The sequence below is a fragment of the Solea solea genome, chromosome 20 (genome assembly GCF_958295425.1).
Source record: "Solea solea chromosome 20, fSolSol10.1, whole genome shotgun sequence".
Lineage (NCBI taxonomy): Eukaryota > Metazoa > Chordata > Actinopteri > Pleuronectiformes > Soleidae > Solea > Solea solea.
This window is the reverse complement of record NC_081153.1, coordinates 17,922,290-17,944,290: the sequence shown is the minus strand read 5'-3', so window position 1 is coordinate 17,944,290 and position 22,001 is coordinate 17,922,290. Positions and strand designations below refer to the sequence as shown.

The 22,001-nt window shown below is 41.0% G+C and overlaps 1 protein-coding gene across 1 annotated transcript in view; it reads right to left on the bottom strand.

Annotated features, from left to right (window-relative positions):
* The window catches only part of csmd3b (CUB and Sushi multiple domains 3b), a 333,314-nt gene that overhangs the window by 148,753 nt on the left and 162,560 nt on the right, over positions 1-22,001 (bottom strand). Inside the window, exon 5 of the mRNA XM_058618912.1 lies at positions 2,280-2,487. Within this exon, the coding sequence (XP_058474895.1) occupies positions 2,280-2,487 (208 nt within the window). The remainder of the gene's footprint in view (positions 1-2,279; positions 2,488-22,001) is intronic.

Sequence of the window (22,001 nt, the reverse complement as noted above, 5' to 3'; positions counted from 1 at the left end):
TCTCCATCTTGTTGCTATTATGACATGATGAATAGTTTTGTGTGCTCGTGTTTTGTCAGGAGCACTGGAGCTTGCCATGTAGCACACTCACAGCAAGGCTTGCAGAGTTGTTGTGCCTCCTGTGCCACCTTAATAAGTCATTTCAAGTCCTTTTTTGAAACTAGATGAAGACACGCTATTCCACCCAGGTGAGAAGCCATTAAAGTCACTTATTTTAATGAAGTGTCTTAGTTTTACTTAACTATAATTGTGTGTGCCACGTGAAAAAGGGAAAGAAATGTGAACTTCAAGTGCTTAATCACGTGGATAACGACCGTTTATAAATGTGTGTATGTCAGGTATGGTTTCGTTGAAATATCTGTAGAGTTTCTTTACTTTAACATTAAATACTAATTGTGTCTACTCTGATCTGAATTGTGCAGACCTTGCAGCTGTTTTTAAACCCATGCTCTGCATCATAATGCTCACCTTTTAGCAAAATCCATAACCATATTATCAGCCCGGTTGCAAAAAGAAAAGAAAAAAAGGCCCCTTGTTGTGGGGAAACATGAACACAACATGTTTTATAGCACAGGGCAGTCAATTCAGCAAGTGAATAACTTGACACGAGTCATGATGCCAGTGAGCCTAAATCACACACTACCAATCACCACCATATTGTCCCCTAAAGGCCAGAATCCAAGCATTATATACTGGTCATAAATACTCCTAAGAAGGTAATTCTTTGCGGCAGTAAAGTTTTATGTGTGCCCACGGTTCAAAGTAAAAGCTTGACAAAAATGATCGTAATGGCCATTAATTTGTTACAAATAGGAATTGTTGAAAAACACAAAAGTGCCTCTGTTCTTGTCTTGTGTTTGTGTTCATCCTAGATTTTTTATTCTTTAATGTGGAACAACACATGTAGGAAACAAAATGACATATATTACTGATGATTAGCCACCAACTTAATATACCAGTGCTGTATTTATGTATCAATATTTTGGCCAGGGACTTTCACACAAGCACATTTTCAGTGGGTGAGTGGCAAAAACCTGACATATGAGTGTTTATAAACACCCCGCCTTTTTAATATCCTCACAAACAGTCACGTTAACTGATCGACTTTTTATAATCAAACAAATAATCAAATAAATATCCATACCCATCCCTACCCTATGACATGATTGCGTAAAAATCCATTCACTGTACATTAATTATCATGCACATGAGTTCAAACGAGTGCATGAACAGGATGGTGTGCACATGAATAGAAACACTAACCCTCTCTCCATTATTTCCATCAAATACTTACACATGCACAAACAGTAATATCCCTGAGCGTGATGAGATTCACATTCAGGGTTACAGCAGCAGCTGTTGCTGATCAATACTCTAATTTCCCCACCAGTCAATAAACAGGCAGAGTTATGAAATGTTATTATGAGGGAATGATTTGAAACACGTGATGAATAACAGGAACCGTGGAGAGCCATTAAAAGTCAAATGATGGGCTAGCGATGGACAAAACAGTGTCCCAACATCCACTAAAAACACACCGCACGTTACATTTCAATGATTATGTGATGAAAGCTCACAATTTGTCCCTTTAGGAAATAAGAGTCCATGTAAAAATATGAAACACACACGTGACACATAATTCAAAAACAGAAAAAGTATACTTTATATCTGTGTTGATGTTTTTTTTATCACCACTTCTTTTAGTGGAGTTTTAGCTTGTTTTTATCATCTCCTCTAACTTTTTTTTATCACTTTACGCCAAGTGTGGTTAAACTGTATCATAAATTCAGCAACATCTTGACGGCGCTATCTCAGAATAACGTCAACGGTTATTTTTTGTTAAGGGTATGGATCAGGACCGCATCACATATGCCACAAACAAAAGTACATTAGGGCTCTACACTGCATCCATTATACTGATACACACATTGTTTTCTGTGCGGTGAAATAGTGACTATTACAACATTTTAAATCAGATCACAAGAGCTATGACTTATGAGCCACCTGTAAATTATGTTCCTGGATAAACATGTTTTTCTTTGTCACAATCCAGCCACTTACACCTGACTCTGTGTCCTGTGTGCCTCTGCAATTCAATGCTGAACTATGACTCATACCGGCATTGCAATTCAGACATGGATGTGAAACATAAAATACTGAATCATACAGAATGGAAATGATAAACAGACGTCTCTGGCACCATCACATTACCACATTTCTCACCAAAATACCAACCGGGACAGACGCACATGAATAAATAAGTTTAGAAAGTGACTCACCATATGGTTGGTGGTTCAGATCCCTCCACTTCCAGGAAGTCGTACTTCTCCTCTGTCTGGAAGTCTGTAAAGATGACAGAGATGGTGTCTCCAGGTTCGGCCAATAGGATCCAAGTACAGTCGGCCTGGTTATTATAGTTGCCGGGGTAACCGGGACTGGTCACCACCCCACTGCCGCCCCTCACAGTGCCCCCACATGTGTCCTCAGCTGTCAATCAAATCAGAGTGACAAATAGAAAACCTGGGTTAGGGAGAGGAGGAGGGACTGAGGGGGCGGACTTCTTTTTTTCTTTTTTTAACTTAAATTTCTTGCTTTTGGGGATAAATACTTTTGGTTTTGCCAACTTTACAGGAAGGGGCGGGTCAATTAAAAATGTTTCTGCAGTAATTTTGCAGTCCAAATTAGCAACTGAGGTCTAATTCTCAAACAATCTAGCATTTCTCGGCCAAGTTGATTTCAGGTCGGCCAGCCCAAATCCCCGCCTCTCTCTCTTTGAGGCGACTGCTCTTGATTAACATTATTTTAGTGTATTCACTCTGCTCTCAACTCTGAGAGTTACTTTGTGGCTTGATTGTTAGAGATGGATGAAAATATGGAGCTCTTACGTCACACTTCAGTTATGAAGTAGATATAAAAAAAAAAAGGAATACACATGCTAATGTGTAAATAGTTATTTTACACTCGTTATCATACATTTAAATCAATGACTTAATTGGGCCGGCAGATTGTGGAGCTGTGTTTTTCACCAGTTAGAATCAGGGGTGGGGTTTAAGGATTAGGCTGCAGTTCCTGTCACACTCAGAGCTTCTGTCCTCTCTCCTTTCTGTCCAATCACAGAGCTCCGCTCTCGTCTCCTCCAATCACCACCAAGGAAATTTAAGATCTGACTCCCAATCGGCTGGTTTACTGGTTTTGGTCTCTCGTTTTTAAATCCTCATTGAGTTTCCGAGCACGTAAACCAAGATGTGATGATTGATTTGCCTGATTTTCTCAAATTGATGATCACATCTGATGGATAGTAGGGTTGATAATTGGTAGTCGTGCTGATTGCTGTATAACAGATAAAGACACATGGATTGCGCTGTGCACACGGCATAAATTATACACATATAATTTATACAGTTACACTCACTGAGAAAAAAAAACATACTACATTGGACCTTGTTGTGTCACTGGGACATTGATTGTTTGGCAAAATATCAAAGTGGACCGTGGCTTTATTCCATTTTTTCTTTGAACAAGAAGAAAAGGCCAGTTTGACGGAGCATTATGAAACGCTTCCTCTTCAAAGAAAATCAAGCCCAGTTAAAAAAAAATCCACTGCCCCAGTGATAAAAGATTCAATGATATACCTTTTTTCTTAGAGCGTACAAGTCCAACTGTAAACAAGGTATAAATTATATTTGTATAATTTATAGTTATACATAAAAGAGGCAATACTGTATGTAACACACTCTTACAGCAGACATGCATTTTCCCTTCACACCAGTGAGTACAATTTGGGATGGCACACAATCTATATTACTCCACAGCACACATCACGATGATATCATCGGCATTTAGAGAAGACAGAGAACCATGAGATGTGTGCTCTCCTAAACTGCACTCACTGATAAGCAGGAAAAGACACATCCTTTATAAGGGTGTAGACAGGCACTGTCAGGTATACATGCACATCCTTCAGGCTCGTCCTGGCAGCGGGGCCCTGGGGCCTGCATGTACAGATGACAGATAAAGTGGGCACCAAGCCAAACTCCTCCCACAGGAGGGGAGGGGGGGGAGGGGTAAAGAGAATGACTGTGGTCCAAGACTCACACGGAGCAACAGACAATAACTAATAGAAATGAATAGAAACATATTATAGGACTTGGACGGAACACAGTGCACTGAGTCGAGACAGGAAATACATGAAGACTTTCGGGGTAACAGAAATAGACAAACTGAAGAAGAGTGAAACAAAAAAACAAAACAGACAAGGGGTTGAAACAAAGTGCATCAGATCGTAAGAAAACAACAGCATGAAGCAGAAAACAAAGGCTGTCCGATGAACTTCAAGATCGACTGAGAGGTTTTGTTTTCCCCAGCAAACCACAGTGAGAAGTTGGGAACAAAGCATGCTTTTCAGTTGCCGCTGTCTCATTAAAACTGCGGCTTGTGTCAAAGTGCGTCAGCGTAAGCTGCTATTCAAAAATGTGTGGAGTGGGAATAAAAGCATGCATTGTCCCAAAGTATGAGTGTTGAAACGGAATGTGTTACTTATTAATTTATAATTCATTCATCACTAAAAGCCGGCTGACACAGGTGGACACAGTCTGGCGGACGGAAAGACAGACAGACAGACAGACAGACAGGCGAGGATGACACTCGGAGACAGACCATTTGTTTATCCAGACAGACAGTCAGTCACTCAGCAGCTCGACAGTTGGGAAGATTTGGGTAAATGACTCAACACCTCGAACCAAGACCCAGTGAGACCCCACCATCTCATTTGCAGCTGTGTGTGTGTGTGTGTGTGTGTGTGTGTGTGTGTGTGTGCCTACACTGTGGGATACAGACCAGCTTGCAGGATGCCAGCAGTCACATCATGACAACATGACGTCTGCGAGCACTGGCGGACATGCAGTACATGCACACGCACACACACACGCACACACACACACACACACACACACACACACACACACACACACACACACACACACACACACACTTACTCTCATTCACACCTCTTACCACCCCCCAGCCTATCAACATGCCCGTGACAGATGACAGACAGGTGCAGAGGGCTTAAGGTGCACTGGAATGTAGGTCCCATTAAAGAAGGGAAAGGAACTTGTGAAATAAAAAAAATGGAATGCCTTTTGGTGAATGTGACACTATAATGTCATGCATAAAAGTCATTATATTAACATAAGAGAAACTGAACGTGATTGTGAATTTAGAAAAACCTGAAAGCCACACTGACGATGACATGACTATTCAGATTAGCAGCCATTAGTCGTACGTCGGATCTAGAAGCACAAACTGACGTGACACAAATCTGAAATCAGACTTCTGTGGCTACACAAACCAGACAAAAACTCAGCCATGAGTCACTTTTGCCTAATAATGTAGTTCATTTGGCCGACACGTGATGCAATTAGCATCATCGCAAATTCTGTTGTATGTCATGGCAGTAGCGGCAGAGCTGTGCAGCGACCGCTTCAGGAACAGCTGCTCTAATAAAAAGTGACATTTGCTGCGTACTCATGGGGAGAGGGTGAGGAGTCCAGGTACCTATAGCCAAGACTGATTACCGTCTGGTAAATGTGCGTGCATCAGGATTTACATGGGACTAGTCAGCTTTCCATGTTGCACATGTTAATTTTGGCAACTCCCGCCCCATTAATCATGATAAGACATCTGTGTGACAGTGTTTAATATCACCGTGTCTGCCTCACATTAGCCTCATCCCGTCACTTCGCTCTCTTTCTCCGCTGTAGTTTAAAATGAATATGTCACTGTAAAAACAACAAAAGTTACTATAAAAAGCAGGTCACTGCTCATAGTGCATTGAATTATCTTTGGAACCCTAAACCTTTTGAACTGACTCAAAGAATAGAATTTCATTACATACGAGTCTGCTCAGGATATAGGAGGATACATTAAATCAAGAAGCATTTAATCCAATCTGTCCCTGACAACCGGGGAGCACTGAGGTGCTTGAACTGGGTTCAGCTTTAAAATGAGACACAAAAATTGATGCGATCGATTATTGAATTAAAATAGAACGACTCGTAGTGAAGTCGTTTGTGTCTGGAGAGCTACAGAGACACAACGATGATTTAGAGCTCCTTCTCTCTTAATAATCTGTCTATGCACTAACATATACATCATTATGTCAAAATTTAGAATTAGAATTCAAATGATTACATATTCTTGTCATATTTGTTTGTGCTACTATTAGTCCAGCGGTTGTGCTGTGTCTTAGTAAGTGGAAAACTTTTGTTTAACTCATTACATTGTTTTTATTTTGTGTTTTATGATGCCTGTCATACGACGCCTTCTTACAGTACAAATACAGGGTAAATTGTCTGTATTTATATCACACTTTTCTCGTCTTGATGTTTTTTCTCTGCTTGGTGAGCGGGGGCTTAATACTCCACCTACCGGTGCGTGTTAATAGCCCAATTTGCATCATGCGCATGGTGCACGTTGGGTATACCAGGGCCTTAAGCTACCGCAGCCCCTTGATTTGCCTTTTGAGTGCCTTAGAGAATCAACATCCGCCTTTAAAGACAAATATCAAACATCACTTTTGTTTTGATTTTTCTAAGAGGCTGTGCAGAAAAAAAAAGGCAGCCGTGATAATATTTTTCCCCCGGGCTTTACACACGGACACGGAGATGAAAGAGAGAAAAAAAACAGCATAGAAGGTAAACTTTCTGTGATCATTGATTCTGATTTGATTTCATCAGAGTGAGCACTTTGAAATGTGACCGCACAGTTTAGCTGTTCTTTGTACGCTGCTTTTATTTCAGACTGCAACCTGAGGGAAGCTGAACACATGCTCATGCCCCGGTGCACTGACCCATAAGAACAGGGAAAGTGTATGTGTGTGTGTGTGTAATGAAGAGACAAAGGTTGGGCTCATGTTGCCCCTGTCTTTGCTTTCCCCCTCTGTTACATAAACAGTATTTTTTTTAGTTACAAACATCAAATCTCTCCCTTTAGCTTCCTCTCATCATTTCCTGTGTATCGCTCCGTTCTTCCCTCCATGCTTCCTTCCCTCGTCCCCATTCATCCTCCTCTCTCAGGCTCCCAAGTCCACTTCCTCCTCAATCATCCTTCCTAACTCTGCCCGACTCACCCTCCCTCACCCGTTTTCTTTCATGGCCTGGGGTGCTTTGATCACTCCTTCTTAGCCTCATCCTGCCACCCTCCTCTCTCCCACCCATTCATCCCCCCTTTTCTCACTGTGCTGTCATCAATATCACAGTCATCGGAGGATTCCTTCTTTATCCTGTTTCACTATGTCTTTCTTTAAGATCTTACTTACACACAGCATTCAACTCTCTCTCTCTCTCCCGCCATCTCTCCCCCCTCCCCCCTCTCTCTCTCTCTCTCTCAGCTGATTGATTTTATGTGTAATGGCTTTTCTGGCCTCATCTCTTTCTCTCCACTTGCTGTTTCTTACTCCTCATCCTTTCCTTCTGTCCCATAACTCCATCTCTTTCCTGCATCACTTTGATAGTCAGATCACTATCACTTTCAGATCTGTGTACACGCACACACACACACACACACACACACACACACACACACGCACGCACGCACGCACACCCACAGACACAGACAGATTTTCAATCACAGAAGGCCCAGTGTGCTGTCAGCCTCTAAGGATTATGGGCCATCTACATCATCCTCTCCTCTCCTCTGTCTCCTCTGGCTGTATCCATCCATCCCCTCTGCTCTCTTATCTACATCCACCCACCCATCCATAAACCTCTTGCCCCCTATATGCTGTGAAGCTGAATATATAGCTACCCCCTTTTCTCCCCCATCACCCCATCTGCACCTTTCATACCTCAGTTTACCTGCGATGATTGACAGAGTAGAGAGGAGGAAAACTGTGCACGTATTTGATTCCCTAATTGTTTTTTCGTCTGATGTTAATTTCCTCCAGGTCTGAGACGTTCCTGGTTGCCTGGTTGGACATTCATAAAGTTTCCATAGCAGCTGCAGACATCAATTTTGTTTTCATTCAATCAGTGTTTCATTGGGAAGAAAGGAGCTTTGCAGAGGTTTGTGAATGTTTGATTACAGCGAGGGGATCATTGTGGTCACGCTAAAAAGACAAGAAAAGAAACCAACATCAACCACCTTAATAAAATAATAAGTCAACACCGGTCTCCAGACTCAGTGTTACAGCTTAGTGTTATGCCTTTTCCATTTTGGCCGGACAACTTTCTTAGAACCAATGGGGAAAAGATTGCTTCAGATTTTTAACTCAATCTGTATCTGGAAAAACTAAATCGAATAAAATAAAAGTGTAATGTCTACCTTTAAAATAAAAATAATGTCCATTACATGCAACAGGACACAACACCGATTAAGCTTATCAAGACCGCAAAACACGACGAAGCAGCAACAAAAAGTTATTAAAAAGTGAAATAAACACGTCTCGACCCTGTCTGCCCCTGCAGTGCTGCTGTATACACACAAAACACTCCCTCCATCAGGTCTGATAGTACTGGATGACAGACGCGGCATACAAATAATGTTACATCATTTCTGCTGGAGACGACCAAACACAGGCAGAATAATAACCTCAGCAATGACAAAAATCAGCATAAGTGATTCACTGCAGCAGAGAAAATAAAGAGCACGGTGATGCATCACAAACATTTCTTTTATCTCGTCTCCTGTTCTCTGCCGCTCACGTTATTCACTGGTACGACTGGTAGTTGGGTCTGTCTCAGGTTATAGTATATTACAGGGTTTTACCAGATCCATGCACATATACGTAGATCGCAGAGAGACATGCACATGTGTGTGAATTGACTCTAGCTGACAAGAGAAGATCATCAACACATCACCTCTTTTCCTTGAGGGTGCAAGGCCGGCAGGAGACAAAGCTGAAGTGAAGTCTGTTCACTCACTCCATGCCACGATAAACAAGATTTTAGGACAGAATGCAGGCTCTTCTCCTAACTCCCTTTTTTGACAACGCACAATGGCACTGCGGGTAAACCGGTGATTAGTCTGAACAGTTGTATCCGTTCTCACTCCTACACTAAGTGGAACCTCCAGTTCCCTTTGGTGATGTTTTAGTTCCTACGCCGTGTGTAATGGGATACTTGACTGTTCTTCAATCTGCCGTTAAGTGAAACAAAAGAATAAGAGCTTCCTGTGATGTGTGTGTGTGTGTTTGTGACTTAATCTAGCTGTTTGTGAAATTAGTTTTGAGTTGATTTAGTGGTGCATATGAAAAATGATTCACCAAGAGAGCAGTGTTTGCACCATCTGGTCCTACGAAACAGCCTCATCTTCCTTGGACCGCGGCGGCAGACATGTCGGGGCTAAAGGCATTCTTTTCGCTTTTCCATTTCTCTTTCTCCAAATGTAAACCCATCTGGATGAGACACACAAAGCTGCTCTTTCACATGAACAGGTTGCATTTTTCTTCACACCCGAGACTCTGCATTCGTGTCACTGACGCCTTGTCACAAACACCAGCTTTGTGATTCGCAGGATTGTGCGGTTGTTTTTTTTTGACAATGTGAATGCTGTGGTTACTTTTAAAGCCGTGGTTTGTGTGAGCCGCATCTGCCCTGATTGAATTCTGCCAGTGCCTTAACTTGTGATCCCCGTTTGTTGGTGCAATAACACGTCATGACCAGAAAACACTTCCCACTCTGGGTTTTCGGGTATCAGCGGTTGTGTCTTTGGATCTCTGCCGCCACAACAAACCTTGACAACTCATTCAAGTGACGAGGGTAACGCTACACTTGGAGGCGACACTTAAAAGTTTGTATGAGTCACCTGTTGTGCTGCCTTTGAGTGTGACAATGCAATATTCTATTTTTTCTTTATTTATAGCTATTACTCTGTTATACTTTGTTAAAATATTGGTTGCTGCTCTTTCCTACACACACATACATGCTGACCTTCAGATGCTCCCAGCATCTGCCCAAGAATCAAAAAACATATGCCGTCTGCCAGTCAAAAAAAAAAATGCCTGACATCTAGACCAATTAGGGCAGAAGAGTGATTTAACGTTAGATCACCAGAAAGAGACATAAACAGAGAGGCCATTGATTGATGGATAGATTACGACCGCGATTATTATTCTTACAGCAGCCACACGACTAAATATCCAAATCATATTTGCTCCTAATAGATGTTGTGAGATCAAAATTTGACTCGCATTATGGAGCCAATATTCTCCTCGTATTATTGTTGCCATCTGATGCATCTAATGACGCCACTTAATCTAAGTGTGATAAAGAGGGACAATTTGGGAAAATAAATTATTATTAGGGAGCCTTTAAAAACAACCACAGTGTCACAGGACACAGTGTTGGGCTGGTACTATTAGGGAAACATCTCTTTTTCCCTGTCTCAGTGTGATACAGTAAAGTGGTACCAACCTTTACTGTTTCCCTCTCTTGTAGGAATGTCAAAAAAGAAAGAAAAGAAAAAAAGAAAAAAGTGTAACGTATAATTAAATAGTCAACCTTTCATTCGTGGGAGTGTCTAACAGTCTGTTTATGTGCATGTTTGACAGTGTGCATGCCTCCCTGCCTTTTCCATTTGAATACCTGTGTGTGTGTGTGTGTGTGTTTGTGCAAGAGTCAAGGAGAGACCCAGGGTGTCACTGTGTGTTCGATGTTATCCCTGACATCTTAAACAAATAGCCCGCATACAGAGAGTTTAACGCTTCGCTGCCCTGATTAGAAACATTCAACAGTTGCACGTCCTCCCCTTCGTTTGCAGCCAGTGAGGGTGATGGTGTTTAACACGGAAACCACATGCAATTATTTTGCCACTGAGCTGAAAAGGTAACCTTGCTCCTCTGTGGGCCAATAACAAAGCTAAAATGAAGGTTCGATTATAAATCAGTCGCTTATTTTAAGTCAAGGACTCGGCGCTAACACAAAGCTCCATCACATGCAAGAAAAACCATGTTTAACATGCCTCAGGCTGTTCCACTGATCAGTCAGTACCAGCGCAGGGAAATATCCACTTTAAAAGTGTTGAAAACGCTAATTGTGTGCGAATATCGATGGTACGTGATATGAGGAAAAAAACCCGAAAAGTGACAGTTGTTTTTAAAATAGGGAATTATCAGATTACCGTCACCGTATCAAGTCACAGTTTTAAATGACTGTCACAAAGAATTTAATGGTAAATGTCGCATCGCTACTCATGACAGTTTCTGAAACACTGAAACTTAAATTCAACTTAACATTTCCCAATCTAGAGAAGACAACAGCATGAAGCATACGACCTGACACTGAGCAACTACAACCACAACCTCAGATGAGTATTCCACTTTATATCCACTTGACATTTACCCCTATATATTCCATATATACTGTAGACACACGGATGCAGGTCAATATTAAGAAGAAAAAGTCAGCAAGCCGTGTACATGTACTGACATCCAGCCCTGTCAGTCTTTCTCAGTTCATATAGATGACCTTCGATTTACTTTTACCAATCAATACTTGGGCTTTGAAATGCAAATGAACGACAGATGTAACAGGTGATGTCACAAGAGATCAGAGGGACACATATTTCAGTCATCTTCTTCAGTAGTTCGCTGTTGGCGACTGGTCTTGAAGCAGGTATTTAACCTCTGAGGATGATGCCGGTCAAGAGAGACCGACAAACCAACAACCTGAAACTGGGAGGTGTGAACGATGTGCATTGTTTAACTGAACAACTCTCTAGACCAGTATCAGCCTCAGAGGTCCAAGAAGCCTCTTGGATGAGAGCTGAAATGTCTTCAACACAACTCAACCAAGACCAGTCGCTCACTTCTGCTATCAAATAAATAATTGATTTTAGGATCGTTAAGTCTTTTTAAGAGATTCTTGTGTCGGACGTCTCTTCCTGCGACGCCTCTTCTCTGACCAATCGGTGGCCGGCAGTCTTACAACATCACACATAGCATCAGCTCAGCTTGCTTGGAACCTCGCCAGAGCAGGTACTTAAAAAAAAAGCACCAGGAGCTATCGCTAATGGAAAAGCAAAATAACCGTACTATAATCAGGGCACCAATGTGCTTTGTTTGGATAAGAAAATGCAAGAGATATCAGTAGAAATGCGACACACTATAGTTTATATCACTAACAGAGCTGCTTCTGCCCCCTCTAACACAGTGCATTTATTGATCTGGTTCTGCATTAGTCGAATAAAATAAACAAACAAAAAAACAAATGAAAAAAAGCTTTCAGGCTAAATACAGTGGGGACAGTGAGGCGAATGCAATCTGTATTAAATCAGACAACATGTCTGTATGACCACAACTGGCATTACAGGGACTAAATGGATGTGTAAATGTTGACTTATGCTTAAACTGTGGTATATGTGAACAGAGAGAAACTGCTGCAAAGTGAATAAGGGACACAAGCGATGGGATGAGATAAAAAGCAAAAGTTTTTAAAGCAAATATGTTGATGTATAACGGGTTATGAATATATTTGATATAATCTGACCTGCACATAAGAGGTGATTTCACCGCCGTGCAGACCTGTTTTATTCTGAACTCTTCTACTTTGTCATCTCAATGTTCAGACTACTTTTCCACTCACTCCAATAAAATCATTTTGAAATTGAGAAGCTTTTCAAAAGCTGCCCCTAATTCAATGCTACAGAGTTCCATTTAACCTTAACACCATTAACAGAACACCAAGTTGATGTTTTTTTTTCACAAAAGAGGCCACGGATGCATTAACTTGCAATTTGTAATGTATCTATCGATCATCTGGCTGTCGTGGAATTCTAAGGGCTGGAGAGAACGGGTGAAAGAGAGAGGGAGACATGTTAGAGGAGGTAAAGACAGATGTCAGAGCGAACCAAGATGATGACGGATGAATAAGTGACTGGCTGAAAGAACGGAAAAGCAATTAGAAGACAAAACAGAAGCATAGAGAGAGAGGAGCAAGGGGAAAAATGGAATAAGAAGGAAGATGGATGAATATTAGATACAGATGGACCAAGACAGCAACTGAGAGGATTAGCAAGAACAATAGCAAGATAAGGAAAGGGATAGAGAAATATGAATGTAGATAAAGAAACAGAGGCGGAGGCATGCAGATAGGCTAAATTGTGACGAAGACACACGCAGGAAAGGAGCATGGGAGATCAACAGATAAAACAATCTGAAAGTAAGAATTCCAGATAAAATCAGCCAGAGAAATAGATGATACAGGACGAGCGTCATAATGTGTGTATGTGAGGAAGTCGGGTCGGGAGCTTATGAGGATCGGGGGATGATGAAAACGTCTTTTAAGGACAAGCTGAAGGAACTGAGACTGTATCTCCGGTGCTTACTTTGCCGAGGAAACTTTTTTCAGTCTTTCATACTGGAATATTTGTCACACTGAACAGTATGAGTTTTTGCACAGTGTTAGACATGACGGCGACACCGAGGGAAGCGTGTGAAACTGTAGGTTTATCTGCCAGCGAGCAGGTGTATGAATGCAGAGTCTGGTTATTTAAACTCCTCCTTGCTTGTGGTTTTGTTTTTATCCATCTTCCATCAATGTTTAATTGAAGGAAGGAGAACAAAGTGCAAGACATTTTCTCTCCACTGCTGCCTGCAGCACCTTGTTTTCCTATTTTTCATCTTCTTTTTTTTCCCCTCCCACTCCTTCGCTCCTCAGAGTTTGACCTTGAATGCAGTTCTATTTCCAAGTGCTTACCCGCATGAATGTTGCATGCATGGCCACGACGAAGGATCAAACACTCGTAAAGCCTTCTCCCACCGTCTACCGCTGTTTTTTTTTTTTTGTCTTTCATTCTACTTAACATCCTCATCTCCTCACTCTTTCATCTCTCTCTGTCTGTTTGTCTGTCTTTCACATGCAGCTACATTCGCCGATCACGTCTTGCTTTTCAAATCGAGGGCCATTTAAACTGAAACAGGAGCTGCCCTGTAGGTGCATGTATGTGTCTGCACATGTGTGCATGTGTGAGTATGTGTGTGTGTGCATCTGGTGTGTGTGCATCTGGATTATTAATGAGGCTAAAGTGCTCCTTTGGGAGAATAATCTCTTATTCTCAACGTGTCCGTCTGTGTTTAAAAATACACAGCGCTGTTGGAGGTTTACGTTTTCAAACCCTGAGACTGGACAGTGTGAAACCGAGTTCACTTACATGTAGTTAAACTGCACAAAATGCTTGTTCACGTTCCATAATCTTCACATTGTCTCGTACAGCTCACTTGGTCAAGTGAAGAATAAGCTTAAAGTCATTATGTTGCTGCTGTGTTTGTTGAATTCATATTCTAATACTCGTGAAACTTGTTACAATGGACATTTATCTCTGGATATTAGTATTAAAAAAACTACAGATTTTATGGGAGAAGTGGGCTTTTAACAAGGGTTAAGAGTTTGGGGCTCATTTTAACAGAAAATGCACTGTGAAAACTCAGCAGAAAGGGTATTTTGTACATCATGTACATGTTGTAGGCAGAGATATAAAGTATGCTGGTATGATGTACTAATGATTCCTCAAAAATGAGGAGATATTTGCATTTCATCCACATAACTGCCACATGTTTTTCAAGGCGACCTCAGTTTAGAGTGCAAACCTTCAGGTGCATGTGATGAAACAACATGCTCGAACAGAGAGAAATAAACGTTTTTGTCAACATACAGACAAGTACTACAAATACTACATAATAAAACAGTAACATTTGTGCAATAATTAAAAATATACTATATGGCGGTGGGTTATTTTAATGATTAAATTGCTACATTCGTTAACAGCGGCAGATTTTTCAAATTATGTTAATTCTTCAGTAAATGTGCCGTGTGGGGTGAACGCTGTAAGTTGATTTCTTTTTTTTCTTTTTTTAGTGCAGTAAAGCTCTGCTTCTACAGGAAGTGTGAGTGGGAGGTGGGCACACAAAGTGCACGACTGTCACAGCCTGAGCTGCGCACACTCTGAAACACTGTGGAAATGTTTCCTTATCATTGGATTTAGCCTGATTTTATATTTACACTCATATTTGTTGCACTTTGTTTGTTTTGATGCACTCGGCTTTTCATTAACACGTGTAGCTGCATGTGTCTGTCTGCATCGCCGTTGCCGTGACCGCGTGTGTTCACGACTACGCGCGGTTGCGTCGCTGTTTTACACAAACACAGATAATAGATACTTGTATATGTCAGGTAACGTGTGTGTGATAAAGGGTGCGTATCACAGAGTCATGCACAGGTGAGCAGCCTGATTGCCTCCCGCGTCCGCGAATTATCCAGTCACGCATGTTGACTGCAGATATACACATCAGCAGAGTGTCTGTATATGACAGACGCGTGTTTGTCTGTGCGTCAGAGTGAATATGTCACAGAGTGGCAACAGTGTGTTTATCAGTGTTTGCATGAAAGTGGACGATTTTTGTGTGTCCACACATCCCGCATGTCTATTTTACAGTAATATCTGTTCAATCTCATATGCTAGGGATCCTGAAGTCTCAAAACAAGTAAATCATGCATGTGTTATGGTGCCTACTTAGGGAGTGTGTCTGGTAAATGTGTGTTTTTATGATATATATATATATATACAGATGTCTTGTTGGTGCCTGTAAATGAATATAAATTACAACATTTATGTCAGTACAGCGCGGCAAAGCACGTCGTCTATTTCCATCGTTAACTCTGAAGTAACCGCAGTGCGAGCTCATCTGTTTTCAGACAATCCAGCATGTCAGTGTTGTTACAGCTACCTCAGCGGGGCTCGGCCACCGACACCACAGGATAATCATATCAGCCTAATAATAGATGTGTTTTGGTTTCAAAAGTAAGTAAACAGCACATTTAAAGGATTTACATTAGACAGTGCACATGCAGAGCTTGCATTTCACCTTTTACTTGCAAAACAAAAGGTATTTGTGCAAGCTAATATCCTACTTAAGAGCATTTCATGTCGTTTTTTCCAAATAAAACTATAATAGAGATGGTAATACCACTTATACGTTGTAGTGCAGTATCCTGCATACATTAGGGGAATGTTAATATTGAATTATGTCTCATTGTAAGACACATGTAGAGTTATATTTCCAAAGTGTCTTGTTTGAGCTGCTTCTTCAAATCTCTGTCACTGGTTAAACCAACAAATGATGTCAGAGGTTTGTAATTTCAGTTGAAACGTGACTTTCAATATTCAAATCAAGAGGATTAGAGAACACGTGTGAAATAAACCAGTGCACAAGTGTGTCGTTTTACTGTGCCAGACTCGGATACACTGGCTGTTTACTCAACATTTAAAAATGAAATTGGTCTCAGTATAAGCAATATACTCAATATTAAATGCCTCAGATGAGGATCAGGCCCCAGGAAAAACTTAACTGGGGCATAACTAATGAATACAGTGAGAGGCAGTGTAGTTTTTCATTAAAATAAAAATCATTTTCCCTGAAATATGTCTTCCTAATTCCCATTATTGAACCCTGACATTTGATGCTGTACAAAAAAAGCACTCCAACTTTGTCATAAACACTGAATCTAAACTAAAATCTACCTCACTATTACTAATAACTTAAAAAAGACGAACGAGAGGAAGAGTTTTGTTTGTTTGCACGTCACAGAGCATATTCCAACACATCTCATGTCTTTGAACCCACAGCGGGTCGGGATCTTACACTTCCCATTGTAAAAAAGTAAACTTCTGGATAACTCTTCAGTTGAAGGTGTTTAAAATTCAGCACTACAGGTGGTGCATAGTTAAAATTCTATAATTTCACAGTACTGACTCTTTCATCTTTATCAGAGGATGTGCACTGGTTTTTTTAACACTTCCCCTGCCTGTCACTCTAACTGCTTGCGCTCTCTATCATTTCTCTACATACAGGTAGGTTTTATCTACCCGTTAAAATAAATAACATAATGTTTACCGCACTTACGTACATATAAAAATCAGCCAGTGAAGTTACATCTGTTTATTTCTGCACGTCTCCTCGTCTATCCGACTGTCAGCAACAGAATCTCCTTATGCTAAAACTATATTATGCACACCGGTCCCCATGGTAACGCGGAACACATCCATCATAATCACCATGACAACCAGAGATATAGACGTCAATCAGCACTGTCCCATGTGAAGTTGGGATGAGCCGGTGGACTCACATCTGCACAAACACAGACGAATGGACGTGCCAGAGTTATGCATAATAATAATAATACTAATAATAATAATAATAATAATGCACACAGAAGCACACACACACACACACACAACTACACACTTACGCAAAGAGACAAAACAGTGGCACCGACACACACTCGGGGGTATTTTCCATCGCTCTAGATCACCTGTGACATTACACATAACTACTGGTGACGCACACAAATATTAAAGTTTGGCATGGCCACATCCATCATCAGCTGACACACAGGAGGTTAGTGCATGAGGGCAGTTAACCACCAGGGGGCCTTGAGCCAATGATTGAAAAGGAACACAGACAGTCAGCTTCTCCGAGGTTACCGATGAAGGCTTACTCACTCCCTTCACAGCAGATAATATTTTCAAATCTCGAGTTGTCATCGTTGCTGTGATTCCCGCTCGGCGCGCTGCACTTTCCTGATTTCCAGATTGACTTCTAACCGCACTGGAAATAGGAGGCAGCAGAGTAAAATGTCAGCATCACAGCTGATACAGGCGTGTGTGTGTGTGTGTGCTATATTATATGCTCTGAGCTCTGCCGTACTGATGTTTTGTGACATTTCAATCCAAGTCTAGAAAAGCAAACATTTTCATTCTTCCTTAGTTAAACTGAAGATTAATGAAGATTTTTGTCCTGGCCACAACCTTTGTTGCTCCCCGCCTCTCTCCTGATCCCTCTCCGTCTCACTCTCCCTTCACTTGCTTCCTCATCATTCCTCCCTTCTCTCTCAGATTAAACTGTCTACCCTGCTGTCCCCCAATGAAATCCCCTGTTACACACAACCTTAGGGTGTATGTGTGTGCGTAAGCCTGACATGGTAGCTGAGCATTAACCTGTCAAAGTATCAAGAGACAGCAGTAAAAGTAGAAGAAAAGAGAGAGAGAGCAAAGGAGGGAAACAGTGTGGGGGGTGTTAGGGGGGGGGGGGAGAGAGAGAGAGAGATAGAGAGAGAGAGAGAGAGAGAGTCAGGTCAGCAGAAGAAGAACTACACATGTTGCTCATAGTGGAGGAGGTTCTGTTCCCATAGTAACATTTTAGCTACTGCAGCTATAACACACAGTAGTAGCTCTTTCTCTCTTTCTTTCTCTCTCTCTGTCTGTTATTAATCCAACTATTCAGCACAAGTGTCCTTTCTGTGATCTAAAAAAAACAATTTTTTTTATCATATTTTGGCTGAGTGTAAGGCACTCACAGATTTCTTAGTTTACTCTGTTTTTGTTCTGGTTGAAAGTTTTAACAAGAAGGCAAAAAAATGGCAGCTGTTGAACTTCCTGTTAGGTGAAGTCGTCAAGATGGGGAGCAGGGAGGGTGAGGACGCCACGTTTTGTCAGATCCAAACCGTGCTTTGGAGTTCAACTTTAACACAATGATCAGTGATTTTTTTTCGCATTTTTATGCTCTGATTTGCATATTTATATGTCAGAAAAAAGTGTCTTTGCACAGTCGCATCCTTTCACTTGGCAAATAAAGGAGGATCTCTTTCTCTCGCTTTATATGACAATATTTACTGTTATTATACAATCCTTGTTTCAGCAATAAGACACGTGTGATCTGTGATGACACTGCTGCTTTCTGTCAATCCATACACGTCTGTGTAATTGTTCGTATAACAGGCGTCATAATTGTCCAATTATCTGTATAAAAGCCACGCTAATGTTAAATCTGTGAATAAGCAGCCATGACTTTTCTTCAGTCTTTGATTCTGACCAAATCTTAATCATTTATACACAGATTATGTGTATAATATGTGTATATATACACACACACAGTACATAGTATATATTTTCATGTATGCAACTGGAGTAAAAACCAATACACATGACAACCAGGAACAATAGCCTGCATTAGGAGGCTGATTATGCATGTATGAGGCATTTAAATAACAACAGCCATGTGTGGCCATTATAGCAAACAGTGCAGGTGCAGCACAACAGCGAATTAAGCGAACGACACTACAGAGGTCAAGTGCAACACGACGAGCTTATTGAATAAAATGAGATGTGGAGTATGAGATAAAATGTTGGGAGAGCAGCTGCGTTTAAAAAAGAGACAAATCTCACGCCGGCGTCGCAGTGAGTCACTTGTTGACCACACGTTTCAATCTTTTCCAATTAAGGATGTTTATCATAGCATATCCAGAGACAAGATAAGAAGGAGATGTAAAGCATTAATCCATGAGAGGTAGGGCATGGTACTGTTGGCCACAATCTGTCACTAACACAGTCACACACACACACACACACTGAACATCCTAAATCGCTTAGTGGCTAAATGAGCCCCTGCTGACAACAGCACTGCTCCACTGTGAGTGTGCATGTATAAGAGCATGAAAGAAAAGTTTGTGTGAGTGTGTGTGTGTGTGTGTGTGTGTGCACGTCTCCTACACAGGTTGTGTAAGCATGCATATGCAAGTGTGTGGATTTTCTTGCGGCCTGCACTTGCTTATGTGTTTGTGTTGCAGTGTCAGCAGACTAACAAGGGAAAGAAGACATTGTGGTATACAGTTTTTTTTTTTTTAAACCAATCCTGTCGCAGTTAGCTAAAGTACACCTGACACAAACCTTCTGCTGGCTGACAGAATCCACATTCTGTGTTGCCAAAATCTGTCCCATGAATAAATCCGAGCGTGACAACACAGCCATGATAAGTCCACTAGAAAAGCATAAAAATAAAATAGCATCATTATTGTTAAACACTGATGAGTGAATTATACTGAGTCAAGTCAGACATTGAGGAGGTACATCCATACTCTTGATTCCAACATATTAGTAGATATTTCACAAATTTGGGTGCTGAAAAATGTATATGCACTCAAAGTGTTGCATGAAGTGCAAAAGTTAACATCAACACTGGAGGCGTTGAATCAGCTGTGATTTGTAAAGCGTTGGTAACAATTGGACACGCTGCTTTGTAAAAACCTGGAATGAAATTGTCATTTTAAAACAATAAAGCTGGAGAGGTAAAACTGCAGTGTTTTCAACAAAGCCTCAGACTGTGTAGTACATCTCTGCTTGAGAATCTACAAATGAGTTACCTTAAATTCATCCCCATACTTTCTCCTTGGATATATTATACTCTTAAATGCAGAGAAACAAACTATCGTGTCTTCTAAGGGTCAGAATTACTGGCAGAAATACAGAATCTCCAGCAGTGACATGAGGTTATGTGGTTACGGGAAAATGTGCTTTTGTGATAAAGCTTTGTTTATATCGAAGTGTTCCTGTAGGTAAAACTTTTTTATCAACTTAAATGATCCACCAACCACACGTGACAGGTAACATGGCAACAATCCTCCATTCTGTTCCTGAGTTATGGTGTTAAATAAAAGCCAGAAGTGTTTTACAGGTCATTATGATGTTACGGTGAAAATGAGCCTTGACGCCTGGATATATAAAGTGTGAAAGTAGACCTTTGCCAGAGACTGATGACCATATGATTATAATAATGATCAATGATCATAAATGGAACATTATTTCTCAAGTGATGACCCAAACGGTCTTTTGTGAGAGTGATCCTTGAACAATTCGATCCCTCATGACAGTGACAGTGTGAGTGAATGGGTGAATGGCAAAACTACAGTGTAAAGCTGCTTTGAGTGGTCAACAGCTCACTCACAGTAGGTGCTGAACTTGGGAACTGTCAGTAACTAAATTAAGTAAATTAACCCTTCTGTTAACGTCCAGTTGTCGCCGACGTACTTCTCATTACTATAACTCCTAGAGCGTTTGTGATATCTAGAATATTCTAAATCTATGTACACCTGTACAGGGTGTGACCCCGCCTTTTGCCCTATGTCAGATAGCAGAGAAATAGTTTGTATTAATACACTAGGGCTGCAACGACTAGTTGACTACTAATTGACTAGTTGCGCTGCAGGGTGGGTGAGGGGGTAATATTCAAATATATTCTAATATTTTCGGGGTCGTTATATATTCGTTCAAACTTATTTTGGGAATAAGTGAAAAAGCTCTAATGTAAGCTGAGCCTCGTGTACCATGGTGCCACTTCAGCGATGCATGAACACGTTTTGGATGAATCAGATGCACCTCAATCAGTAAGAGAATTAACTGATGTGTTCTTGTGCAGTTCATAATCTGACGAGTCGACTATTGAAATAGTTGCTGCCCTATAATAAACAAAAGGAGTCTTGATTGAATCTTATTGTTAGCATAGGCTGTGTTGAAGGCTGACAATCAGGCTAATTCAAGAACAATTCACTCATTCACACAACTAACTTAACATGTGATTTCGGTACACTCTTAAAAAGAGAGAGAGAACAGCCAAAGCAGAGGACGGAATGAAGGACAATCAATAAGCCGTGTCAACAATATTGAATTAAATGTTTTTGGCAAACATATTTCCCCATAGATTGTGTACAAAGATCTGAATAATATCTATTTCCTGCACACGACTTTAAGTATTTATAGCTCACAAAGTTGTCTGTAATGTTTTGTTTAAACACACAGGATGAGGCAGACTTTAAATTGCCTTTAAATGCCGATGGCGCCGTAAGCTGTGATACTGTGGTATTATGTCTCCCTGTTGAGAGGCAGTGACTATTAGAGCCACAGCCTTAAGGTCACGAAAACCCACTCTGGGGGTTCACACACTCTTCCACACAACCCTGTGTGGGTGTGCGAAATACTGTAGACGAGAAAATGATATGAAAGAGAAGGAAGGAGAAGAGGAGGAGGAGAGGAGGAGGAGGAGGAGGAGGAGGTACAAAGTGCAGTTGTTTCTGTCTCATTTGAGAAAATGTCTTCAGTGCCAGGCTACTTGTAGATGAGCTGCAAAAGCAATCTCATGCGGCTGTTAATGAAAGTTTAGACAGAAGGAGAGGAGA